This window comes from Vidua chalybeata, chromosome 7, assembly GCF_026979565.1.
Source record: "Vidua chalybeata isolate OUT-0048 chromosome 7, bVidCha1 merged haplotype, whole genome shotgun sequence".
In the NCBI taxonomy this organism is placed as follows: domain Eukaryota; kingdom Metazoa; phylum Chordata; class Aves; order Passeriformes; family Viduidae; genus Vidua; species Vidua chalybeata.
The window spans coordinates 11,629,714-11,657,529 of record NC_071536.1 but is presented as its reverse complement, the minus strand read 5'-3'; the positions used below and the strand labels follow the sequence as shown (position 1 = coordinate 11,657,529).

At 40.4% G+C, this 27,816-nt stretch overlaps 1 protein-coding gene across 5 annotated transcripts in view; it reads left to right on the top strand.

Moving 5' to 3' along the window:
- The window catches only part of SATB2 (SATB homeobox 2), a 130,858-nt gene that overhangs the window by 57,159 nt on the left and 45,883 nt on the right, over positions 1-27,816 (top strand). For all 5 annotated transcript variants that reach the window (XM_053947986.1, XM_053947990.1, XM_053947988.1 and 2 more), the window contains 4 exons: positions 1,350-1,476; positions 3,530-3,653; positions 8,397-8,499; positions 20,871-21,343. In XM_053947986.1, the coding sequence (XP_053803961.1) occupies positions 1,350-1,476; positions 3,530-3,653; positions 8,397-8,499; positions 20,871-21,343 (827 nt within the window). The remainder of the gene's footprint in view (positions 1-1,349; positions 1,477-3,529; positions 3,654-8,396; positions 8,500-20,870; positions 21,344-27,816) is intronic.

Sequence of the window (27,816 nt, the reverse complement as noted above, 5' to 3'; positions counted from 1 at the left end):
GTATTCTGTTATTGTCTCTGCGAGAAGCTTTGTTTCACTGTTTCAGTTTCACTGTTTCAGTGTGGTGTTTATCTTATGATCATTTTTGGGAGATCAGGATAAAAGGTTTTTGTCATTTACTGCAGTTCAGTTAGTTCCAGAGCTAGCGAAGAGCTGGGAGTAGAAAGTGAGAAGGAGACGGTTGAAGTTTCTTGGCATCACAACATCCTTCCAGATACCCAAGAGGAGGTCTTGGCGTGCTTGTTATCTCAGAAGTAGTAGTCTTCTCATGTATTAGTGTATTACTTTTTTTCTGGCAGTTGAGCTTATGGATGTCTTTTCAAAGATCACACAGTATATAAAGAAACCTCAAAAGGCATCAGCTTTAATGGAGAGTGGTGTCTTGTAGGGCTGAGCTGAGGAGAGTTAAGTGAGCAGAACAGTGGGGCAGTGGGAACACAATGAAGGAGGGAGTAAAAGCAGTTGTGGCAATAGTGCAGAACAAGACTGAACTGCTTTGCTGTCATGTAAGATGGCACTGTGGCTTTCTTTGTTTGGTGTCTTCCTGGAAGTAATTCGTGGGATTAGTCATTGTTTTTGGTGTGGGTGGGCCCTCTGTAATTGTCTACACAGAAATAATACCTCTGCACCAAATGGTTTACCATCCAAGTTTACAGTCTTTGTGACAAGCTCATCCAGAAGAGGTGATGATCTCTATTAAAGAATGAACAGAAGTAGAAATAGAACATACAGCATTCTCCCCCGCCTCCAAAAAGCTATTTTGGATCTGTGGTCAGCAGCTTGCAGTTGTTTGGTTCTTTTTTTTTTTTTTTTTCCCACAAAGAAAAGCAGCTGTCTGCATAGTGCAGCTTGTATCTGAGAGTGAACTCTTCCTGCTTGGTGGGTTTCCAGTGGCATCCATCCACACTGGGAATTGTACCATGCTTAGATTGTAACAATTCTGAAAGCCCATGCATAGGAATTTTCCTGTTCAAGTCAAAAGTAATGCATTTATTTACTGAAAAGTTTTTGTAGACTGCAAAATCAGGGCTAGAAAGCACTTAAAGCTTATTCTAACTTAAAGAACTAGGTTTTAGAGCTATGATGAAAGATGTGAAGGAAGTCTCCTGTGGTTCCTTGCAGTGATTTAAGAGTCAGGAGCATGTCAGCAACTGTCTGCTCAAAATTTTGAATCTGTTCCTGTTCTGCTCCACTGTTTCCTCAGGAGTCAGTAGAAATTGTCTTTCTGGGCAGGACTGCAATAAACCTCAAGGCAGATCTTGGATCTTGGAACAATCAACCTTGCTGAACGGTTTAATAAATAAATGGCTGATAAAATATAAAGTATGGATTTTTTGGTTTCTTTTCAGGAATAATCAAGCTTGGGAGGTGGAATCCCCTCCCTCTCAGTTATGTGACTGACGCACCAGATGCGACAGTAGCCGACATGCTACAAGATGTCTATCATGTTGTGACATTGAAAATCCAATTACAAAGGTGGGTGTTTCTGAACATCTGTCCTTCCCTATTCTCTGAGCTGCTCTGTTGGTTACAGCATTACTACAGAGATTAGTACATCCTGTCTTCATTAATTTCTGGGCTTTTGATGAAATGAAAAAGAAAATGGAGAGAAGGGTGGGTCACCTGGCAGCTTTTTGGTGCATGTTTCAACTGATACTGTATGTTTTCTGAAGTAGCAATATGGTAACAGAGAGGGAAAGGACAGAAACCCAATCAGGTAAAGATATGGGGCTTTTAGAGGCAGACCTTTCTACAGTCCATAATTTAATGGATTCTACAGTTCTAATTTTATCAAATAATAAACTCCTTGCCTTTTTCTAGGGGCTGCATTGTGAAAATCCACGTCTTCTGCAGCCAGTTGCTGAGATGTGGAGGAGGGGAGCTTTTTTTACTTTCCTTTTTTTTTCTCCAGTGGTCTTTCCAGCAAACAGAAGACAAGGAAGGAAAGTGTCACTGCAGCTCCATTTGGCAATTGGAAAATACGTTCCTTCTCTGAGGGCTAGTTCTGATAAGCAAAGTGAAAACTCCCAACATTTTTACACTTATTTACCCTCCTTTCCTCCCACTCTTCCCTCCTTTTTTCTTCTCCTTTCTCTCTCTTGGCCTTCTAAAAAGTCCTCAAATGTAAGGTCCCTGGCAGTGCATGGTATATGCCAGAGCTGCAGATAAGCCTACATTGCACAGCCTTCTGTAGCTGTATGGCGAGAACATGACAGAGGAAAGAGTAAGAAGTAACAGACAGTCTGGAATAACTTGCTGACAATTCTTTGAAGCTTTGGCTTGAACAGAAGAGGGGCCCGCAGGGATATGTGCATGTCCTTTAGTGACAGGTACATACTCTCCAACTGTTCAGTTTAGAATTTGGAAATAGTTGATGCTTCACTGACATTAAACTTCCAAACAGCAACATTTCTTTCTTGTTGAATCTCTGATGGTGCTTGGGTTTTCTGATATCCATGAACAGGTCTTTGCTTGGTTTTATATACTGTTAAAATTTTTCAGCTGGGCTGCATCACTGCTATGTAGTTGTAAAAGAGTGTCTAGACCCTATAGCTGTTATAGAGGTACCAGGAGTTCTCACATCTGTATTAGCAAAGGGTATGAACCTGAGATTAAGATCCCATTCTTTATCTTCAAAGTGCCTGAATGCCTGGATGCCACATAAATGAAAGATAGTCCATGACTTTGAGATAAAGATGATCACTGACTACTTGAACTCCTCAAGCTCAGCTGAAGGTTCAGCTCCAGGGGAAAAGCCAGGCTGTAAGGCCAGAAGGCAGAACCACCTTCTGGGGCCATTGGAGAGCATGCATTAAGGCTCTGCAGCAGAAATGGCAGTGACGAGCTTCTCCCACCTTTTTGATGTGCTTCTTGGGTCTGTCCCCATGCATGTAGACACAAACCATAAGCTTGTTAAATTAAAAGAGGCACAAGTCATGTGAAGACAAAAGCTTACTACATAAGCAGTTCTTGTGGAATGAAAGTGAGAACGAACTGCACGTGGCAGATGTTGGGCATATGGCTTAATGTTTCTGAAAGGCTCTCAGATACTTCAGTGATAAGGGCAGTATAAGAACCTGCATAAAATTAAACGTAATTTTTCAAAGTCTTGTCTCCACACAATGAGGGCACTCTGATCTCAATGTTCAGGGACTTTGTTAGTGGCAGTGCAGCATATATGTTTATTTTTCTACCCCAGCAGGAGTATCTTTGTCTGGAGAGGATGGCTTTACTCAGCCATTCCTGGGGCTCGCTTTATGCAGTTTCTTTGCGCTCCATCAGGCCCCAGCAGGAATGGTTATGCACACATATGCATAGGAGGATCAGCAGCATGCATGTTGAACTGCACTTCTTCTGGTAATTGTGCTTGGTGGGAGAGGGATAGAGGGGAGAAATGCCTTGATGGGCTGGCCAAGCAGGAAACTCCACAGTTGTGCTTGTTGCTTAAAGGTCTATAGCACTAGTACACAAAAAGTAAGCATCTGTGAAGGTGATGTTTCTATCTGCTTTTTGCTTTCTGTTTTAACAGTTGTTCAAAGTTGGAAGACTTGCCAGCAGAGCAGTGGAACCATGCCACAGTTCGCAATGCCTTAAAGGAACTGCTCAAAGAGATGAATCAGAGCACATTAGCCAAAGAATGCCCTCTCTCACAGGTCAGTGCTTTCAGCAGGCTTAGAGAAAGAAAGATTTGCAAGAACTAAAGCTCATATTTTTTTCTGTAAAGAGCCTGCACTAAACAATTCCATAAATACCAAATAAATTTCTTGTTTTCTTTAGAAAGGAGAAATACTATTTAATATGTTAAATAGTATCTTTATACCATGTTTTCTTAGTGGGTTGCCAGGTAAAAATTATGAATTAATTGATTGGTTTTCATAGAGATGTAAATCCATTATTTAGATTTTTATCTGAATCTATTGCAATAGGACTAATGATACTCAAATACAAGACTTGAGAGACTTCTTCCCACTAGCAGAGGCTTGCCTTCCCCCCTAACCTATGGGTAGCTCTCAACAGCTTGTAACCATGATAAAAAGTATGCAGTTTTAACAGTTGTGCCCCAATTTCTAGGAAACAGCAACAAAGAAATGTATATGTAATTATGTTAAAAAAAGAACAAAAACTCAGCCTCATTCTCCTTGACTGCTTTTTAAACTGCAGTGATGTCATGTCTAAGACACGGGTTCCTACAGATGTCACAAGCTCTATTTGTACTTCAGATTGTCATAATGAGATATTCATAAAATTTTTATTACTTACTTCTCCTTGCCTCTCAGGAAAAACAGAATAACACTTTAGCACCCAGACCAGGTAACTTTGCCAGGCATGAAAAATATATTGCCTTCTAAAATGTGTACTAGAGTCAGGTTAATCTGTCCGTTGTATCTTTTAGAAGTCAAACCATGGGTAATTCCAGCCTCCTAAAAATCCAGTGCTTTGCTTGCTCATATCCAACATTTTTTCTCCTGTGATTGTCTGTCTTCCATTGCACTGTATGTTCATCCTGCAATTCATGATCTAAAGCCTCCATGAACCAAGAGAATTCTCTCTGTTCACCACAAATTTCCCTCGCTGCCTTATGATTACAACTCCAGGGAAAGCACAGGGGTAAAATATGGAGCTGGCAGGAATCACATTCTTCACCTTCTTTAGCCATGTGGGATGTGCAGAGCTAACAGGAGTGGAAGGATTTTGTAAGGAAAAGCCATGGAACTTGCTGATTTAGTAAAGGAGTAACAGACACTGTAGATAAGCACAGTGTGGAATACACATTGAATATGAAAGTGTTTTCCTTTTCACACAGTTTAAGTGTAATTTTTTTAAAACAGAATTATCTGTGGAATCTGGTCAGCTAATGATGATTGCAGCATATGGTTGTCTCTACCCAGTCTTCTTCAATATCCAGCATAACTAAAGTATGCATCATTTCATATGCAGAATTCATTTGTTGTCTGTTTCTGTTTCCTCCCACTTCAGTTTCAAAGCCTACCAGGTGGAAACACTGCAGTTGGTTTACTCCTTCTATAGCCTCAGTCTGACATATATTTACAAAATTACTGATGGCAGGAGCATAACAGCCAGAATCCTTGCCCCAGTATTTATTTGGCAGAAAAAGCTAAGAGGAGATCCTTCTGTAGGAAATTGAGCTTGCTTACTTTTAAGCACAGGTATAAATGACCTTGGCTAATAACTAACTCTTGAACTGAGACTACAGAATGCAGTATTATTATTATTATTGCCATAAAAAGTTTCAGTCTCTTTTGGTTTAGCTCACAAAATGCAGAAGATACAATGGAAGGTTGTATAGAAGCTGTCTATTACCATCATCTGAATATGCCTCTAACACAATTCCTTCTCCCAAATCAGTTTTAAAAAAATATCGTGCCAAATGTGAAATGTCATTACAACCCCCTTGTGGTTAATATATTATTGACAGCAGCAAATTGCAGAGTGGTCTCTTAGGAGTGAAACTGCAGAGTAAATGCTGCTGTTTATTAATGTGTTCACAGTACCTCAAGTACAGAAGCGGAGAGGGGCAGCGTGGGGAGCTCCCGCTCCCACCAGCCACGGTGCTCCGTCTCTGGTTCTCAGTGCCCGAGCTCTCCAAGCGGCTCAGATGGGGATTCTGATTGCTGCTAATGGGAAATGTAATCATTCACTTTGATTTAAAATTGTCCTGGTTTTTTTCTGCTAGGTGTATTACATGTCTGCAGCTTAGCTACCCTTAGCATACGGCTTCTGTTCAAACAAATAAATCTCGGTTAACCAAGCTGGGGGGAAGGAGGGTAGGTAGGGGGAGTGTGTGTGGCGGAAAGAAATCCAATTATTTCAGTATTTCCATCTTTTCATGGATATCTCCGTCTTTCCTGTGTCGTATCTCTCATTTCAGCACTGACCATGCATTTTGTCTCTCTGCTGGAGCAAGCTTTATTAGGACGTGAATGTGTCCTATGTTTTTCTCCTTGAACTTACTGCACCAGGTTTTCTTTGTGTATATCTTAGCTTCTGGTCTAAGTAGTTTTCGTTCCACATGGCTGTCATGGCCACACACATACCAAACATACCTGCTGCTTTATTCCTTCGTTAAGGATTTTTCCAGAAATATTATGCATTATTTAGAAATTTGCAACTACTGAGTGATTTTTTTTCCCCACTCTCTTTTAAATGGATATTTCCTTTCTCCAGACATATCAAGATTCCTAGGAGAAATACCCCTAGTGTTCCTTTACATATAATAGTGAGGATATGTGGTCTGAAAATTGTTATAGTTCTTTCCCCTGCAAAAGAGAATCTGTCCTGGGATTTTTTCACCAGTGGTTGATTTACTGTTTGATTTTACTTTGTTTATGTAGTTATGTTTTATTTTCTCAAATAAAGGGTAATGGGTTAATATATTCTGTGATACTTAATAGCCTCATGATTTCAGTAGTGTTGATTTCTTGTAGAGCTAGATGATTTGGAGAAGGAACCTTCCCCCCACCCCAACACAAAAAAAAAAAAAAAAAATTAAGAGAACCAAATTGATCTGTAGATGGAGTTCAACAATTTCCCCACCCTTCTTAAGTGAATGGAAATTTAACTGAAGTGATGCAAAAAAAACCCAGGTTTGCTCAACTTTGTTCAAAAACCCTCTTCAGCAGAGGCTATCGCCATGTCAGGCTTTCAGAACTCCATTGCTTGTTAAAATGCTGTAGAGCAAGGGAAGATTTATGGGCAGGGAATTGCTGCTGACTGCCACAATGCTAGGTTTATGTCTCAAAATATTGATTTTAATTAGAAAATTGAATCTCAGTTTTAGAAATTGGAGCTACTACTTAAGGCTTTTACTTCATAGCCTGCAAACTCTACTGCAGTGCACCATAACACTCTTTGAGTGGAAAAGGCAGAGTGAAAAGGCAGAAGGGCCTCTTCAGTGAAAGTGAAATTACCTGTTGAAGACTGAAAGTAATCTATATCACCCAGTTATCTTAAATTTCTCAGTTTTGGTCACATTTTTTAAGTTCCTAAAACTCAAGAGTTAGGGACAGAGTCCTTTGATGCTGCAGTGAACAGGACAGGAGGCTGGGTAAATCTGGCAGAGGGCAGGGATGATTTTGTTTTTAAAGCATTGTTAAATTCAGTGAGCCAGTGCATAAGCCTTGTAGCTTTCCAGAGATGGCCAAGAGTCTGCAGGAGCTTGTAGGCCAGAGCTTGAAGCCATGGTTTGAGCTGTGAGATCATCCTTGCTCTCTCCTCTCAGTGCAGAAAGGTTGCACAAGGTGCCACAGCTTTCTCTGAGCTTTGATGTAAGTGCAGAAGGAGGGCATGAGGGAAATAAAATACAGTCTGTGGAGAAGGTGCATTGACTCCCATGTGTTGATGCTGTTAGATTGCCTTTCCTTGCTGACAGTGTACACGTGCTGGGAACAGTTTGACCCTGGAAGGGTTCAGAAAGGGGAAAAGGAGAGCAAAATGCTGTTAAAAGGATGCCTCCTCTATGGGATGGAGGAAGGGAAGGGAAAAATAGAATGGAAGAACTACCAGTAATGAGGCTGTTTGCCACCCTATGGGCAGAAGCACCCCAGATATAAAATATCCTTTTTATTGGTATCAGGTGCTGGAAAAGCAGTCTGCAGCCATCTCTTCAGTCACTTTGTATGGAGTTGCTTAGGGGGGATTTGCAGAGTAGGGAGGGGTGCTGGTTAGGCAAGTAGTATTTCAGTTTTGTTGAGCTTTCTTTTTTTGACTGCTCTGTGTTGTAGTATGTGTAGTTCCCTGTGCTCTGAATGGCACTGCTAATTTCTCTTCTGGGTGATTCTTCACACGAGGGCTAATCACATGTTTCTATAAATTATATTAATTTAACTTATTTGCCTAACTGTTGTTCTGCACCGAGTAGCACGGATGTTCTCCAGTTCTTGGCTGTGCGGTCTTGCTGCATTTGGAAGCAGAACAGAGACATCTGAAAAGCATTATTTGGATTATGCATGCTGGAGCATCTAATCTTACCTTTAGGATCTGGTTCCTAAATTATGCTTGGTGCAGTGAGCATGTGTTCCTCAGCACAGCACTGCCTGTTATGCAACCTAAGTTTGGCTATTGCAGTATCACAAGTAGAAAGCAAAGTAGAACTGCCCCCCCAGCCTGAGCTGCAGGTCTCAGTGTAGGTTTGTACTACTTTTTTTTTTACATAATTGTGCAAAATAATTATTATTATTTTGTGATTTTATTCATGGCTGGGCATATAGACTGGAGAGTATAACCAATTTTTTGTACTCATCAGATGGTTCTTTTGGGTTTAAAGTCACACATGGATGATCATTATGCACTCGCATGTCATTTGCTTTCCCTGGAAAAGATTTCTATTTGCAGAAGATATTTTAAATCACTTTTTATTTTTCTTTTTATACTTCCAGAGTATGATTTCATCCATTGTAAATAGTACATACTATGCCAATGTGTCAGCAACCAAGTGCCAGGAGTTTGGGAGATGGTACAAAAAGTACAAGAAGATTAAAGGTAAATTGATTTTTTTTTTGTTGCTTTCCAAGTTCTTGACATTCTGCTGACAGTTTGAGATTATTTGCTTTAAATAAAAGTAATAATAAGCAATAATAATATTTGTGAATTTGTCTACAAAGAGGACACAGTCACAGCACATTTGAAATTAAATCTGATACTTTACAAACAAGGCTGGCATGAAAACACAGGACACAAAACACGCTTAAAATATTCCATTTAGCTGTGCTGAAAGATCAACTGTGTTTTGAATTAAGCAAAAACATTTTGGAAAAAAAACATTGTAGCATCTCAGGATTTAAATGTTAAACTGCTATGTAAGTTGCCCTCATTTAGTTTTGTTCCTGAAAGCTAAAATCCTGACTTTTTAAGTTACATGTGCCCTTGTTATCTGTTTCCAGTACTGAAAAGTGTACTGGCATTCCTGCTGTATTTTATTCTGTGGAATCTGGATACAGAGGGTTTAATACTGATTGTTGGGAGACACTTATAAATAACAAGGTGCTGCACCCACTGAAGTTAAGAGAAAAACAGACCATTTTATGTATTTTTTCTATAATGAAATTGTATTAGTAGGTCTATAGTGCCTGAGGCAGTAAAATTATTCTAAGTTCATCCCATTCTCACCACTGAACTGTCTGATCACCTGTCAGTGGTGCACAAAATGATGTGACAAACATCCATCATGTGTGGTTTGTTCTTTTGTTGTTCCTTTCCTTTGACAAGGGACTTAGGCACCAGACTGTTTTAGTAGTTTTTTGGGGTTTTTTTTGGTTTTTTTTAACACTCATGTGCTTTAAATGCTCAGGACTTAGAGGATAGTCAAAAGCTTTTTCATAATTCCACCTGGGACCTCTCTCCCCAAATCTCTATCACCCTTGGAGATTAGCTGTATGCTGGGATAGGGTTTTTCCATAGTTTTTTTTCTCTTTTATACCACTGAACAGAAGATTCATTATCTGAAAGGAGGCATAGACTGTTATTGTTGTTTCTGTCTGTGATCCTTTCAGTAGTCAGGAAAATCATAACAGAATTCACAAACGTTATGAAGAAATATGGTAATGTAATGTCCTTCCTGAGAAACCATTGTATTTTCAGTTGTGTGAAGATTAGCACCTTTCAAAAAGAGTGTGCTGTCTTTTCCTCAAAGGCTTGGAAACATAAGCCACGAAGGGTTACTTGTATTGTTTCCTTAGGACAGACTAGAAATCTGCATAATAATACCATAAAAAGTCTGCTGCTTGAGTTAGGAACACATGAAACAAAATTGCATGAAACGTCAGAACAAGTTCTGAGGCATCTGGTTTTTCTCTGCACATCTGGCTTGTGCAGAGCATACCTGTAAGACACTCATGCCTGGGCTCTGCAATGATTAGATTTTCAGTAGGGGAAAAAAGAAAGAATGTTCTGTGGTGAAATTATCTGTGTCTAGAAGGAAAATTGTCCAGGCAGGATTGGAGTAACAGTGCAGGCAAGGAAATGGAGATGTTGCTTTTCACCTACTAAAATGGTTTAGGCTAGAAGTAAAAATGTTGATTGGACATTTTAGTATGTGGTTACCCTCATGCCAAATAAACTGGATATTTTCTTTTCTCTGTAAATTGCCATTGTGTGACTCAGAAGTGTTTCTTTTCTCTAAATGGTGTCTCTTAATAACAGAATTTTATTCAAAGTACTTTAACATATCCTCTTGGTTAAAAAGCAATCAGAAGAATCAAACAGCTTTGAGGTCATCACCATTTGCTTTCACTTGCTGTTCTGGGAGAAGAGAAATAGGCTTCTTTTTTTTTTTTTTTTTTTCAAAACTGGGCAAGGGTGCCAGTTGCAGAGGCACTGGAGGCCCTTAACTGTAGTGTTCTTAACTGTAGAGACACTACTACAGCTTCTGAGTATTTCTAGTACACTGTTGTCTTCTACTTTCTTCCACTCTTAGAGCTTATGCTCTTAATTTTTCTTTACTTAGTAAGTGCACAGTTAAATTTTTAAGTGCAGTAAAAGCAGAATGAAACCTCAATCAAAAGGTCAAGGATCCAAACCCGAAGAGTTTGCCAGATAACTCTGTATCTGTGCTATTCAGAGACACAGCCAGTCGTTGCTGCTTGGAAGTTTGTGTGTGTGTTAGTAGGAGGAGAAAAAGGAAGGTTAAGGTATGTGTGAAGTAAACACAAGCTGCTGTAAAGCAGTTCAAGTAGTGTTGATTCATCAACCATATGAGTGGGAGAGAAAACAAAGAGTCTGTGGCAGGTACAGTGGTGCATGGAGAATAAACAGCAACTTCAGAGCAGTAATCTTAACTGCCTGCACTTTAGGTGGTTTAAATTTCTCATCATCTCTCATTTAATATTGTTTTGTTTCTTTTCTATAGCCAGATAGTCCTGCAGGACAGCTCAGTTAGTGTGCAAAATCAGTAACTCAAGTTACATGCACCAGTCATCATGTACTCCTTTAATAGTATTTTAAAAAAGGGCTTCCATGAAGGTGAATGGATGATGCAGTGGTTTGTTTTTTTGGACTGTAGCTGGATAGATTAGGTAAAACGATGATTTAGAGTTCTTGGAACCAGCACCTGTATTCCTGTGTAACTCTAGAGCTGGTTACTAGAAAGTAAAAGCAAAAAACAATTCACATGAGCTGTGGTAAATACAAAATAGGAAGGGGCTTCAAAATAACTTTATTGACGTTGCAAACTAAATGCAGCCTACAGTGTTAAATGTGTTTCCTATTATCTGCTAATGTCTGTTTTAATAAAACAGTGGGAACTAAATGGTTGCTTCTTAATCAAAACCATGATTTCCTAAACATAAGCTATGTGATTCTGTTACAAATTGCCACATATAGATCTACTAGGTCAAACTTTTTTCCTTTCTCATAGAAATAAATAAACAGTAAATTAATTATACTTTCTGGAAGATCAAAGTAATTACAACCAAAGACAGACAGAAATAAAAAGTTTTCTGGAAAAAAAGAAAAAAAAGAAAAGCATCAGGTTGCTGAATGCATAGTTAATGTTTAAATAATATAAGAAAGTGAACAATCAATAATTTGATATCATTGGCAACAGATGTAAAAGCTGTACACAAATGGAATTGTATCAAATCTCAAGTAAACATTCTCAGTGTGCATTCTGTTGAACTCACCGAAAAGACAGCTAAACTACTTATGTTCATAGTTCTAAAAAAGTTTTCAGTTAGTTCAGCTCAGCATGACAATTTTGTCTTGTGTCAGATGATGCTTTAATTTTTTTTCTCCCGCCCTGCCCCATCCCCTTAAGGTTTTAAGACGTTCACAGTTTACACAGCAGCACGAGAGTTAGTGTACAGCCAGATTTGGGAATTGGCAGGTATTAGGATGGAGGCTTTTTATCTCCTTCTGGACCTGGGTCTGCCACTTGGGATGTGTGTGAAGCTGGGAGGGAGATTATAATGGGATGTCCACTCTTTCCAGTCTCTCTGGGATACACGTATGTATTTGAAGGAGAGCTTATATTAAAACAGTTGTAATTGAATGTGTACAGTGGTCAGGAAACAAAAGGCTTAACAGTTCTACTGTGGACTTTCTGGCCTCATGGGTGTCTGTAATCACTTGAGGTGGTAATTAGGCTATTTCGTATGTTTTGTACTTCTGTTTAAAATATGCACCATGAATTAATCTAAGATTACTGTGTGAAGTCTCTTTTTCCCTTTTTTATTTACTTTTTTCTTTTTTCCTTTGAGGATTGCAAGGCCTTTTAGTACAAAGTTATGCATAGATGACAAGGCTTAATTATGTTTAAACCTGCCTCAATGAAGAATCAAGAGATTCCCTTTTTTACTAAAGAATACATACTAAAAAATGACAACTATAGCCCAATGGCTTATCCCGGTGGTTCTCAAGCTGCCTTTCTCCTGGCTGGTCCCACAGGGATGCTTTTCTCAGTCTGAGAAATGCTTGTCTGATTTCTCTAGAAGCTGACTTTGCTGAAGCTGGGAGAAGGCATTAAACATTGTTGAAATGCAGGATTTTAATAATTGCTTGAAAGGTTTGCATTGATTTGAAATTTGATTAACAAATAGATACAGGAATAAAACCAACACTTTGTAACTAACTACATACATGTATATATATAGGTATGTATGGAGAGAGGTATTTCAGAATTTAACCATGCAATTCAGGTAATTGTCAAGGGATCAGACTCGTACCAGTTACCTACTTGTGTCCCAGTGTTTTGGGTTCGTAGCATTTAGAATATTTTTCAGCTCTCATTCTCAATAGATACTTCACTTCAAAGTGTCATGCTTTCTATTTTTATCAGAAGGACTATCACTGTATCACAATTCTTTCACAACTGAAAATCTTAACTGGTGTGAATATTTTCTTTTTGCCTGATGACACAACTTAGCTCAGTGGGAGGAAGTTTAGGAAGGCAGGGGGAAGAAATAAATACATTGTGGACTTAAAAATAAAAGACATACTTTTTTTTGTCTGCGTATGAAGAACATGTCATCTTTGCTCCTGCCATCAATGTCTGTCAAAATATAGCTTTCTGTGGATGTGAGTTTTGAGACTGTGGCTGTCTCAAAGTTTTTGTGGAATGATGAGGCTTTTCAGTTTAAAGGAGGAGGCCTCAATTATTTCTGTTTCAACAGATCAAGAATGCAAGGAAAAGCTTTCATAGCTTCCTTAAATTGAGACTCTGCTTTGGCTCCTCTTTGATTTTTCCAATATTACTGATTTGTTGTTTATGTGCTCTTTTATTCTTGAAAGTTTGTTTGCTTACTTCCAATAATGGATAGACTGAGCAATCTGTTTCTCTTTTAACGTGTTCCTAGAGGCCAGTGTAGGTTCAGAGAGGTTAGAAACATGACTCAGAAGGGCTCCCAGCTTTCTTATTTCCAGGCTGAAGGAACTGAGGATTGCAGCACAGTGATAATGCCAGTGCGAGCCTAGGGAAAACTGTCACTATGTGCTTTGAGGAAGAGTTTTTAATTGTTCCTCTGAAGCAGATGTCGTGGAAGCCTCTTGAAAAGGCACACCAGATCTTTCCCAAACAGTGTTTCTGACTTTGAAAATACCCTCTTTACTGATACACGTATGTGTATTTACCTCTCTCTATGTAAGTAGAGGGATTTATATATATATATTATGTATTTATATGCATGTATCTTGACCTTTTGCAGAAATGTTAAGTTTCTTAAGGAAGTACATTCCATATCTTGTTTGAATATTAGTTGTGACTCTGGCACTAAAGCATTTAGGGTCAGCTGTGGGGCTCTTGACATTACTGTAACTTCTCCTTTGCTTACTTTTGCACTCCTTACTGTGTATTCATTTCACTAAAAACAGGACTTTCCTCACTTTCTTAAATAAAAAGGAAGGAAAATAACATCATTCACAGCAAACTTGTCAGCATCTAGGTAACATACATGACCTGAAGATCATCTCTTGACTTGAGGACATCCTCTTAGTCAGTGGCCTACTGTGCTGTTTTATGAGGAGAGTAGTTCATCAGTTGTCACTAATGATGAAGAAAAAGTGGCCTCTCTCTTTAAATATAAGTTAAAAGTGTCAAGATTCAGCAAGAATTATAGACCTTTGACTGCTGTTTTTCCCACCCACATTGGCATTTTGAATTTCGGCATTGTCCGTGATGTTAAGTGCCAGTTTGGGGGATTTGTGCATGCGCATTGTAAAAAACCAGTTTAGCTGCTGCCATGTGTTTTAGGGGTGTATGAGTTGTGGCCCTCTTGGCTATTCCTCTCTGTAAAGAGAATTAAAGCACAGCCTTTGTTTGTTTTTTTTTTAATTAAGAGTAATTTTTATCTAAGATAAATACATATATGAATCTCAGCTTTGCAGAATGTCTTCCCTGGCTTTGTGGCTGTTTTGGGGCAGTGGCTCTCACTGCTCGCAGTGCCTGTGCTGTGGCAGAGGATAAGTGAGATTTGCTGAGTGGCATCTCCTGTGCCTGTGTATGGCTGGAGCTGCAGCCAGTGCTGCTTTAGGCAACATAGGCCACACAGTAAAGATTGGAAACCCTTCTGTGAGAAGCTGTCTAGCTACTTGTCCCGTGTCTTGCTCAAATGATGTCGCTGAACTTCTTTTTAAAAATGTCTCCTGTTCCAATACTGTGCTTTTCTCAGTGAGGACCAGTTGTGTGCTGCAGCTAGGACTTCTGCCCTTTTGAATTCTCAGTAAAGAATGATCATCTACATTTTCTAGAAAGAAAACATGTTTTTGTTTTAACCTTCAGAATCTCAAAATTAATTTTGTTTCATATTTTAAAAAATTGTGTGCTGCCAAACAGCGACATGTTAGCTCAGAAGAAAAGTTATTCTTACAAAGTAAGCATTAGTGGAGATTAGTTTGAAACAGGAGAATAACTTGAAGCTTAGGTACAGGCATATGCTTTCCTATGTGAAAAGCTGCAAAGCGTCTCTCTGATCCTGTGGATTTCATAGAATATGTAACTGCAAGAGTAGAATGGCATTCTGTTCACTTGAAATATATGAAGAATTTGTAACTCTGACTTAAATAATGTTTGTGTTCTGTCTGCCTCCCTTCACCATCTCTGATGCTGTGAATCAGGAATACATACATACGTATCTCCCAGAGGGATTGCACAATTGCCTGGCTCATCTAGGAGGTTTGTACCTCTCACAAAAGATTGGGTCTGCTGTTACAGTAGTTTGATAGGAAGGGAGATACTTTTATATCAGATGATAACATCAGTCCATCTAAACCAGTACTGCCTGTGTTTCTGTCAGACAGTTCTAACTAATGACTCCACTGCTTCTCCTTTTCCATTTCACCTGACCAGTATTCATGGGTTAGAGCAGGTGGTCACTAGAATACCTTCAGTATAATGGTTTTCTCTGCCAGATGGATCTGGCATGTCCTTTTGACAAACAATGTTAACATGATTATGAAGAACTGGGTTCCTACTGCTGTATGCCTCTTGAACCTATACACAAACCCAAAAATAAAATAAATCTAAAAATAAGATGATGATGCTTGTCTTCTGGCAGGCATCTTTGGAAGCAGTGGAGTCCAGGGCAGCCCATGTAAAGAATATGACTTCCTATCCTTAAGCACTAGCAGAAAACATTTTAGCATCCCTGTGTCCCAAGGGATGACTTAGAGCTAGTCTTGAGGATAAGGGGTGAGAAGGTCAGCTGCACAAAGAGACTCAGCAATGTTAGTACACTCTGCTCAGTTTACCTCAGATTGGTGATTGGTGGTTAAAGGACCACTTTTAATGATGATTCTAAGTAAAAAAAAAAAAAAATAGTGATTTGTGCTTTGGTGGGAACTGAATGGTTTGCAACTCAACAAAGAACAGACAATGGCCTTTCCTGTCTGTTTTCCATTAGGCTTGGATAAAGGCCTTTGCTACCCACAGCCAGCGGCCAAACAATTTCTGTATGTGCTCTATAACTATTTTGAGGTTCTGTGCTGTCCTTCAGGAGTAGGGAGAAAGGTTCTAAAAGTTTCAGCTTCTTGTCACATCTGCCTCTCTGGTCAGCCTGCTTTTCCTCCAGTCCTGAGTGCAGGAGCAAGTGGCCTAGGCAGAGATCAGGCACTGAAGCCACTGAATGACTGTGGGTAAATACTAAGATTAGATGCTGACTGAAAATGAGACTCCTCAGATCAGCCCTTTGCACTGAAGTGGTTAAGTGGGCTGTGATTAAAAGAAATAAGTAATTATCCCAATTACAGATAAAAGATATGGAATTACCACTTTAAAAGCACCTCCTGTGCTCTGGAGTGGTTCTGTTGTTTACAAAGTGGTAGTTCGTAATTATGTAGCAGAAGGAAGAGGGCACCCTCTGGGTGTAGTGCAGCAGCCCTGTCTCTCCAAGGTGGAGCTGGTGCTGTGCTTTGTCCCCCAAGCATGGCTCCAAAGTTCAAGTCTTGCTCCAGTGAGCAGGATGGTGCTAAGCCAGGAGAAATTGTGGGAACCTTTCTGTCTCAGGCTTAGTGCAGGGTATACCAGAGTTCACAGAGCTCTCCCGGCATGGCCATGACCGCTGCTAGAAGTGGCTTTTATGATCACCAGGTTTTAAATAATAAATAAAACAAAGAAGCAAACTGAAGCACTGGAGAACAGCCCTGGGTGGTGACATCCTGTCACAATTGAAGCATGGCAATTCTGCCGGCTAGTAACTTATTACAAAACATTTCTTTACCAGCTTCTTCTTACTCTGGGGCAAAGTGCCTGTGTGCCTGTGGGACTGAAAAGTTCCGGACACGCTGGGTCATGGGCGCTGGCGGGTCCTCTGTGTCCCCACTTGCAGTGCAGTGCTGGGAGACGTGTTACACTCTTGCTCTCCCTGCTGCATCCCTTATTGTGCATCGGAATTTGGTTTCCAGTGCTGTCAGTCAGTTCAGTGCCACGCATAAGCCCTAAATGCCCCATGGGCTGTTTGTCAGAATGTTCCTATTAACAACTCAGTGCAAATAAAGTGTGAGGGGAAGGGAAGGTGGAGAAATAAATCTTATTTTAAATCTTTTGAGCTGGTTTTATTTTAAATGGAAAGTTGCATGCAGACCACCCCAAGCTATTGTGCTGTGGTCTGCGTCAGCTGCTTAACTGTGCAAGGAAGATTGGGCTAGAGGTTAAGAGCATCACACAGGGGAAGGGTGCACTGAATTCCTTTTGTGCTGAATCCAGGAAGTTTTAACTCAGTATGGAGTTGAAATACATTGACACACATGGTAATCATTATAGGATGAGAACGGAATATTCAAATACAATAATTTGCTGCTCCCATTCTGGGGATTATGTTGGTTTCCAAGTTTTGTAGAGGTAGTGACATACTGTAGGGAGGTATAGAAAAATGAAGGGCAGATGCTATTCTAGAGTGCTCTTGGGGCTAATTGCTGAGCTTAGCACAGTACCTGTTGTCCAGACACAAGTTTCTGCCTGCCTAGTGATGGGCTTCAGAAGAGTGGGTGGCTCTGCAATATGACAGTGCTGTTGTACTTGGTTTAAATGAGCTCTTCAAGCAAAGAACTGCAGAACTGTATACCAAGTGAGCGATGCAGAGAGAAAAAGAAAACACTGCAATGTCTTTTGCTGTGGTCACACCACAGATGGAGGTAGGTAACAGCCTCCTGAACCAGCTTTTATTTAACTACCACAGGCATTGCTAGCAGAAGTAGTTTATCAGCAGTACTTGAATGTAGACAGCACATATCCATGAAACCCCTTCCTTCCCAGTGTAAGGTCCTGCTGCTCTGTCCTCAGATATTTATATTCTAATCAGTACAGCTTTATATTCCAATCAGTACAGGACTACAAGAGCTCTGAAGGTATCCCCAGTTTGAGTAGAACAATAGCAAACAAGGGAAAGACTGTAATCAGGTATTAACATGGAAAACGGAGGATACAAAGGCAAAAGCCTTAACTTGGGAAGATCTAAGGCAGAATTCTGGTGGCAAAGAAGCTTTGTGGCTCCTGTATCCCTTTCTTCTTAGAGCATTGCTGGCAAGCTGGCCTGTGTCTCAGGACAGTGCCAGTCTCCATCTCCAGGCTGTCTCAGTCTTGTTCCTGTTCAGCTCTGCAGATTTGGTAACCAATCCATAGTTACCAAAGAACAACAGGGAATCAGATATGGGCAATGTGTTAGAGAAGGAAAGAGTCTTTAGGAGTTGAGTAATACACATTTTTTCCATCCAGCGTAACTGCTAATGGTAACCTTTTATTACTAAAGTGGTCAAAGTGACTAGAATCTGGTTTGTTTATAGGGAGTACATGCATGGCTGTGTAGTCTAATGTGATCAAAAAAGGAAACTGATAATAAGGGAAAAATATACCTATGGAAGCAAGTCAGGTGATGTTTCTGTGTAATTCCAAGTAGCACTGCAGATTAACAGCCTGGCAGGCTTTTCATCTTAAACTTTATTTTTATAGGGGTTTATAACTTGGCATTGAAGTCAAGAGTGGGTGGAAACTTGGCAAATGTGGTTCAGCCCAGAAAGTGAATGTTATTTATATTTATTTCTCACCAAGTTTTCAAAAACACTTGGTTACTGTTTTTATGTTCTAACAAGTAATAATTTGTTGGTTTCAGTGACTTATTCTCTGTGTGCTCCTCAAACTACAAATAGTTCAGAACTTTTTCAGCTCTTCTGAAACTCCTAGCAGAAGGACTCTTTAGGGTTATCAGTGATGTAGCAGGATGCTCCAAGTATTTGATTACACTGAGGAACAGCTTTATTCTACTTACACCTGCCAAGTAGCTATTGTACCTTTGCAATAATTGCATTTGGCTAGCAACAGTGTGTATTTAATGGCATTATTCAGGTGCAGGCTTAGTGCAGAGAGGCTGAGGAGGTGATGGTATGGCCATGTTGGCTCTGAATCATCTGTGTTGCAGAATGTGGTCTGAGGCTGTGACAAAGCAGCCCCTCCTCACTCCCCTGCCTGCACCTCTGTATTGGTGATGGGTCCACCCCTGGAGTTAGCACTACTCCTGTTGCATATTTCACATTGATTTCGTGTCTGTTCCTGAAGTGTTACAGAGCTTTCTGTGCCTCATTTCAGGGAGGCCTACTGTCATCCTGAGGAGCAGCTTTTGAATAGGGATTTTCAGTATTTTCAGCAAGATGAAATACAGCATTATGTATCTGAGAGCCTGTGAATAACACTGCAAAATGGTCATTTGCTGACAATAATATTTGTGTAGCACACATTCTGCGTTGCCTTTCATAGTTGAAATACAAGTAAACACTTATTTAGAAATTCAGTTGGGTTGAAACATTTGGTTTTGTGGAAAAGTAGAATTCATAGTTTTCTTAGAAATTTATTTTGATTTTTAAAAAATTCTTTAATGGAAGGCTAAAGATGATAGCGGATTTTCCTTTTAAAGAACGGGAAGAGAGAGTTAAAATTTCTTACAAGGAAATTCTGGGTATTAATTCACCTAGTTGTAAAATTCAGTACTTGTGATATTCCAGAGTGACAGTTCTAAAAAATAGTAACTGTGTTAGTATGTGTTCAAGGCATAACCCTCTCTGCCTTATATTAACTCTGGAAGGTGAAAAGAGCTGTCTTTCTATTTAGAAGAAAAGAGAGCAAGTCATCAGTAGGCTGTCATTGTGAGTATAAAGCTTCAAAGCTTTATAGAGATTAGGTTTTTAAAAAGAGTTCAAAACCTCATAGAGTTGTTAATCATTACACAAGTTATAACAGTATTTTGACCTTTCTGAAATAAATCCTATCTTGTTATTTGCTGAGACCAATACAGGGATGAGGTAGTGGTTTTCTATGATAAAATGTTTCTAAACACTTATATATCAGATCAATATAAAAATGCCTATTTAATTACACGTAGGGAGGCTTATGGAATCTGCAACTTACTGTAAAATGACTTCTGATTGCTTAAAATTACCTAGGTAGGAGTTACATTTATGCACTTGCTAAACTTCATTTCCTATTTCAAATGGTACTTTTAGAGAAAATTTAATTTTGTAATGCGTGCATTTAGTTTTGCAGTTACCTGAAAAAATACAGTCATATTGCTGACATAAGATATTTAACAGGGACAATGCACATCAGTATATAAAATTAGAGTATATGCATTTAGTGTGTACTGTTTAATTTTTTTGTAACATGATGTCACTTAGAGATCACTGTTGTGCTACACAAAGTTTTTTTGAAGAGAGTGATGGCACTTTCTTTCAAGTGGACATTTGTGCAAGGTGCTTTAAAGTTCCTGGACAAATTCATGGCAATGAGGCTTTGGCTATAGAAACCATAGCTTCGAACTTTTCTCGTGTGTGAATTTCGCTGTTTTGTAATATGCTTTCACACTAGCAACATGAGTCTGCTGTGGTGCACCTGGGTGAGCTGATGGTACCTGAAAGGTTTATCCACACACAGTGCGAGGTAGAGTTTATGTGGAAAAGATAATACTTGCCAAATTTGTAATGAGAAGCAGTGCCATGAGCTGCTCAGGGAATGGCCTTGTTTCCATTTGGTTTGTGTGAGTGGATATCAATTTGAGTTTCTTTCCTTCACCTAGATGCCAGTGATTCTGAAACACTGACCACTTTTAAAGGTTAATCAATTTGCTGTGACAGCTTCAAATGTTAGTAACAGTATAAATGGAAGTGTCCAAGCTTTTTTCTTTAGGAAAGGAGGCTGGGGAGGATACCTACTGTTGGTTTATAAGGAGTCTTCATGAGCTGTGGATGAAGCCTGGGAAGTCCAAAAGAATGTTAATTATTCTTGTTGCTTTTGCTTTGTGTTTCTTTGCTTATGTTTCTGTGATACTTCTATGTAGACTTACAAAGTAAAGCAGGTGCTATTGTGTGCAGTCACTTGCAATATAATCCTTGCCCTAAGTGCAAACTGAAATGACAGCAAGTTAATTTTTCTCTTTTAACAGTGGAAAGAGTGGAAAGAGAAAACCTTTCAGACTATTGTGTTCTTGGTCAACGTCCCATGCACTTACCAAATATCAACCAGCTGGCAACTTTGGGAAAATCTAATGAACAATCTCCTCATGGCCAAATTCACCACAGTACTCCAATCCGAAACCAAGTGCCAACGATGCAAACCATGATAAACCCTGGGCTCCTGTCTCCTCAGCTCAGTCCACAACTGGTGAGGCAGCAGATAGCCATGGCCCATCTGATAAACCAGCAGATTGCTGTCAGCCGACTGTTGGCTCACCAGCACCCACAGGCTATCAACCAGCAGTTCTTGAATCATCCACCCATCCCTAGAGCTGTCAAACCAGAGCCATCAAATTCATCGGTGGAAGTCTCTCCAGATATTTACCAGCAAGTCAGAGATGAGCTGAAGAGAGCCAGTGTGTCTCAAGCTGTCTTTGCAAGAGTAGCATTCAACCGCACACAGGTATCAATTTCTATTCTATAACCAAGAAGGGGCAAAGTTGCAGCTCTTGTGGGACTGTATGGTTGTTGCAGGTCAGGGCAGGGGGCGTGCCATAGAAACAGGTCAAACCACTCTCTGTGTTTTCTCCAGTCTCTTTGTCAGTTTTGAACCAGGCTATTTCTTCCTGGAACTGCTGGTTGTTTGCATTTGGCCACTCCTGCACCATTACCTGAGCTTTGTTCTCTAGCAGTTATTCTGCTCATGGGAGTTCTTCCCTGAGCTCCTCTCTGTGGTTATAAACTTCCACATTTGCCCCTGCCTGATTGCCAAGAAGAGGTAATGAGACTGAGAGTCAGAGGTGTTTTTGGGATTCCTTCTGATTCTTCCTTGTTCCTTCCTGTGGTACAACTGATGCTACAACTAGTGCCAGAGGCTGCTCCCACAAGAAACGTGTAAGGCAAGTGTGCTGGGAAAAGTGTCTGCCTTCTGTAGCAGATTGTGTTTGCTTTCATACATCTGACACAGGTTTTCTCACTCACCTAATGAAATGCAGATGCTGAAATGACTGCATGATAGTATCGGCTTAAGCCTGGCACCTAAAGTACGAGGGTGAATGTGTGCTTGGAAAGACAGGCCATTTACATTTATCCTGCAGGATACAACATGTGATTTCTCAATTGTGATACTCTGTAGCAAGACTTAAGAAATGGAAGGTGGCTTAATATTCAGTATTGGTTATGAATTCCTTTTGTGGAATTTTTATTTGGAGCTGGAGTTTTTATTTGAGGTAAGATTCACCAGCAAGAGAAGAAAAGGGGGAGTGTGTATCTCTAGGAGGTCTGTCCCTTGCCCAATACAGTGCCTTCGTCTGTTCTCCTAGATTAATGATTTTCTTTGGCACTGCCATTTTGGAAATGCCATGTTATGAGGGAACTAATTAAAGTATGGAGCACATTTTATTACTTCCTTCTTCCATTAAATTCATAAGATGGCTGCACTCAGAAAAAAACACTTGAGTTCTGGGATTAGCCTTGAGGATATCAAATGAAAACTACATAGGAATGTATGAGTATTTCCTCTTTAAAATGCTGCTTTTAATTTGGAAAAGCTTTTCATCCCTCTGGGATCATAACCTGTTGTATATAAAGCCTGGTATAATCAAGGTGGATGGTATTGACAGAATGACATATTCTGAACTGGAGCGAGAGGTCGGCAATAACATTGCCAGTGAGGGTTTTGTCACTGTCAAGAAACGTGAAGCTCTCCTTTAGCCACACTGGGAGACCTGGGCTGGTAATGCCCAAGTCTGCTATTAAATCAAAGGCTCATTCCCCAACAAGAAAGATATTACCTGCTTCTTAGCGCTCCATCATAAGTAATACAGTGTAATACATACTGATTCCGGAACAGGCAAGTCTTACAGCATCCGTAGAAGATTTGCTCATCTCACAGCAGTGTTTTGTTAGTCAACAGTGCCCTATTACAGAAGACCAGTGGTCTTACATGCAGTGCATCATGTCCCCAGGACCCATCACTGTAGCAAAAGAGTGTTGATACACACTTTCCTTGTCCTCAGCTGGTCAGTATTGCACTACACAATAGAAGGAGTGGGATATTCCTACACATCTGTGGTGGAGAAGCAAACTCTGTAAAAGGCACTTGGAGTGGAAATTCAAGTTTACTCTTACCTCCTTGCATCCCCCCTGCTGCCTCCAAGGTACAGAGAGGCGTGTGTTTCTCTCTGGAAGGCTTTGGGTTTGTTGCATTTTACAGAAGTGCCAGCATTGGAAACTGGAGGTCTGTTGTTTCTCCTGATGGTACCAAATAATAGATGCTGTGTGCCAGCCAGCTAATAATGGCATTAATCACTGCATTATGGGCCACTGCTTAATCTTCCTTCATGGTAGCTCTGTGGTGCACATTAGCCTATAATTAAGTATAGCTTCATGAAATATGTACTGTGAGGCTTGTTTAATAGATAAACTATTCTCTAATTTATTTTAAAGTCCAATGACCTACATACTCAATGCTGAAAAGCCCCTTCTTACTAACATTATTTCTCCCCTGAGACCTTCCATCTGAGCAAATCTGTTAAATGAAGTAGAGGAAGCTTTGATCCAAACTAGGCTAAATCCATCGGAACAAGTGGCTGACACTTGTATGTGTGCATGTGTGTGTGGGAGGGAGAACGTGAGGAGGGTCAGAAGATGGAGAGATGAAATGGTATGGTTTGTGAAACATCCAAATCTTCCTCTTGAAGTTGGAAATACATAACTGAAGACAGCGATGTTTGCTTATACCTGTGGCCATGTTGTCTGCACACTTGAAAACAAAGCACTTCAGGCTGTGTGACAAGTTCTGTACACTTCCTACGTACACAGACTGTAGAGAGTGAGGAGGTTTTAGTGCACAGAGGGAGCTAATGTCTCTCCTTGGTCTCAAACAATGCAGTGAAGTCAAAAGTAGGTCCAGTGCAGGCTGGAGTTTTCAAAAAACGCCTATCTGGCTGAAGCCTGCATTGTCTTTACATCAGGATAACTTCTAGGTGATGGGTGGCCCCTGAAAGCATACGTTGGCCAGTGGAGATGCTCTGAAGTGGGAGGCAAGACAAGGGGGCCTGATGGCCAAGGCTGTGAACTTCTTCCTGGAGGAGAATACACACACAGAGTTTGGCCCATCTTCGGGGCAGAGTCCTTGTACCATCCTGCAGTTTATTGTCTCCTAATACAGCATTCAGATTGCAACCAAAAGGTTGTAATGACCAGAATGTGCTTATTGCAGATTGTAATGTTTTGATAAATTGGTAGGTGATGTTTGTTACAGGAAAAAGTAGGACTAAGAGGACTGTTTTAAAGGAAATGTGTTAAAATGCCCTTGTGCTTTGCTGGAAAGCTTTTTGGCATATCTGGAGGGGCTGAAGTGAGCCCACTCTTCAAAATGCAAACTGGAAAATAGGTAATTTGAATCCTGTTCTGCATAAAGAAAATGAACATATTATTCTTGTCCTCGTTTACTCAGCATTCCTCTTTGCAGCAAGCTCCTGGAGCTGTAGATGGGACAGTTTATTGGTCTCCTTGTAATGAGTCCAGACAATTCAAATCCCTTGATCAGTGAACTACTGCTCTCCTCGGGAGTGCCCAGTGGACTGCAAAGCCTACAGACTGAAGGAGTGTTTCAGTTTGTATCTTTCTCTTTTTTCAAGCTTCTTCTTTTTTGCCAATGTTGTGATACAATAGCCAAAACTAGTAAAATGTTTGGGCGAGTGGCCAGTGCTTGTTTAACTGAACAGCCTCCGAAACTGGAAATATCCTTGAATCTGAGGCTTTTTAAATCAAATTGTTGTGGGGCCAGATACCAAGAGATCTGGATAAAAACACCATCATGTTCAGACTGCTTGTAACTTTCTTCCCAAAGAGCACTGCTCCCTCCTTCCTGCCCTGTGTAGCTCCACGTGGGAATGTTGGCTTCCCAGACTGCAGATGGGAAAGCAGCACACACCCAGCTCAGCTCCTGCCTGGGTAGCTGGTGTCAGCCACTTCTCTTTGGATTAAAGGAAGTAACAGCCTGAGGAGGAGGAAGATGCACCAGCTTCACATGCAGTGAAGTTTATGATGAAATAAGCTGTACTGATCCTCCTTGGTCAAGGGATTTGGTCACACCTTGGCTGCAGGTGTGGGTTGAGGTGTAGGGGAGCACAGGATTGATGCTGGGTGTTATCCTAACTTCTGGTACAACTGCAGGCAAGTCCAGGGTTCTGCAATGAGGAAGAGAGAAATAACACTTGTTGGCATATAAAGGTGTCACTGGTCACTTATAGGAGGGTTTGGGGGCTCTGATAGCAGGGGTGTGGTTGCTAAGGGAGTAAGGCTGTGGGTTGTGACTCCTTGTTTTAATTCTGCTTTCTTCGGCAAAATTCCCCCAAACAGAAGTGGGTTCAGAAAAGAGTCCTCTACAAGGCATTAAGATGAGAAATATGGTTTGTTGAAATAACTGACTCTTCCACCTCTGTTTGCTTGTGAGCCAAATCCTGGACAGAATTCCTTTTGCAAATAATTTTCTCTTTAACACAAATGAGAGAACATAAGGAGCTTTAATTCTCTGCCTGGTATCTAGTGAGGCAGTCATGCTGCATTCATTGCTATGGTGTCTGCCCCATTGTGCACAGACTTTCAATTAGCCAGGCTTCTGGTTTGGGTTTTTGGGGGGAGTTTTTGTTGGTTTTTACCCTCATAGAAAACTCTCTCTTACAGCATGAAACCCTTTCATGCTGCCTGCTCGTTTTATTCTTGAGTGTAATGTGGCACAAGCAGTGTTCTGTTGTACTCACAGGAAAGAAGGCAGTCTGTAAGGGAAGTGCTTACTTTAATAAAGTGCAGATTTTTGGTACATGGGATATTTGTTCCAACAGTGGGTTTTGCACTGCCCAAAATTTCAGTTTCAATTAACTTAATTGTATTCAATAGGCTGAATGAAAAGATCTTAAGTAGCATGTGAGTCAGGCTTTTAGAATGAGTGCTTGTAGGAGGTTGCTGCTGCATGCTCAGCTGATGCACAGGAGTCTTAAGCCTTGGAAGTAAAGGCACAGATCCACAGTGTGTACAAGTTGTGTGTTTTTGCTCATTTTCCAGCATGTTTCAGGATAAAGGTCTGACATGCATGTCATATAAATGGTGGCACTTTGTAGCTGCAGGTGGTTGGTCTTTCTCTACCTCCTTTTCCGCGTGCATCCACATTCAGATCCGCATGCACATCCTGTCTTCTCTCATAAAAACAGATACCGTAATAAAAAAGAGGCTTTATTAAAGTAATGCAATAAAGCAGTTTTCTTTGAGGATTTAAACACTTCATTTTTAATAATAAAAATCAAATTGTCATTGTTGCACCCTGTATAAGTTTTATTCAAATCAGCCTCTAAATGCTTTGTGCCTAAGCAGCTCTCTCCTGAGATGTATGTATTTTAGCATTAGTTAAATGAGTTTAAGAACAAGGCTCATACTCTGGCTGTAGGCACTGAATCTGGAGATCTAAATGAAGGACTGATGTGATGTGTGCGTTGAAGGGTACTGGGTGACCATTCATGGAGAGTTAGTCTCACTCAGAGTCCTTCAATTTCTGAGGTTTGTAAAACTGATACAAATGTTGCACCACACATTTTGACTATTGCGAAAGAAGAGCTGGTCAGGGAACAGGGTACAAAAACACTTTTGCCTGATGGAAACGGTGACAGAATGGATATGAAGGTGCTTAGTTTGGCTAACCACTCAAAATTTTCCACTGATTATCTAAAGCAATTTTGTTCAGCAAAATTGGACTGGACACGTTGCCAGGATAAGCATTTTGGATAGACTTCCAACTATTCTGCTTCATATCCTAGCTGGAATTACGAAGAGATGCAAGGGAATGGAAACAAAGTGGTGAGCATTTGAAAATGAGCTTGAGTCCTGAGAAGCCTACAAGTGCTTCATATAGAGGTTCTTGGCGAGTGCTGTATACTTAGAGGAGAAGTATTTCAGAATTGTTGAATGTATCTTGTTTAGCCCAGAATACAAAACTGAAGGTGAGATCTGGAGTAAATACAGAGAGGCAGAGAGATGTCATGGTAAAATCCTGCCTTGACGTGAGAAAAACACAGTGGGTGGAAATGCTTTATTCCTTGAAGGGTTGTGTGAAATCAGTGCTTCTGCTGCAGAGCTCTTGGACTGACCTGCTGTCTCCAGCTTGCAACTGCAAGCAGCGGACAACTGTAAATATAAATGGTGATTTTAGCCTGGCATGCTCAAGATACAATTAGTTTGGTAGAAATGTGTAGCTAAGCAGGGCTTCCTTGGGTGCTGCCTTCTGTGCTGGAAACAGGCCTTGTGTGCTGAGAAGATTGGTTGACATCACTGACCTTTAAGATCCAGATGTTGAAATAGAATAAATCTCTACGTTTTCTCATCCTGCTCAGGGTCACATCTATCCCTGATAGAAAGCAGAATAACTTCTCTGTTGGGACTTGTCTGTACAAGTGCGAGGCTTAAAAGTACTTGAAACTTTAAGCACTGCAGAAGCAATATTTTTCTGGTATTTCAGCATTTTCTCTGTTGCTCTTGGCCATAGCTGAAGTATGGAGAGGCACAAATAGACTGAAAGTCTGAAAAAGTGTTTATGCTGTTTCAGTCCTTCATATATATAATTTCCTTATACAGAACATATAAACTGAGGTTTAGCACATTAGTTGGGTTTATTTAAATTTTTGCCTTGGCCAGTGTTTTGATTGTCCAAAGCCTATTCTGAGCCTCTTTAACGTCGGTGCCTGGTTTTGTAGTCAAATGGCTTAGGTCTGTAAGGGGGAGAGCATGACTTCCATCCGAGTCATCGAACGTGATGTGTGTGAGGCCTGTCCAGTGCTTGGGAGTCTCCTGCTGTCCCATGGCCCTCAGCATCGAGGACACGAGTGCCTGGGCTGCACTCCAGCAGCACCGCCTCGCCCCCATCCAGATTGCTTTTCAAAA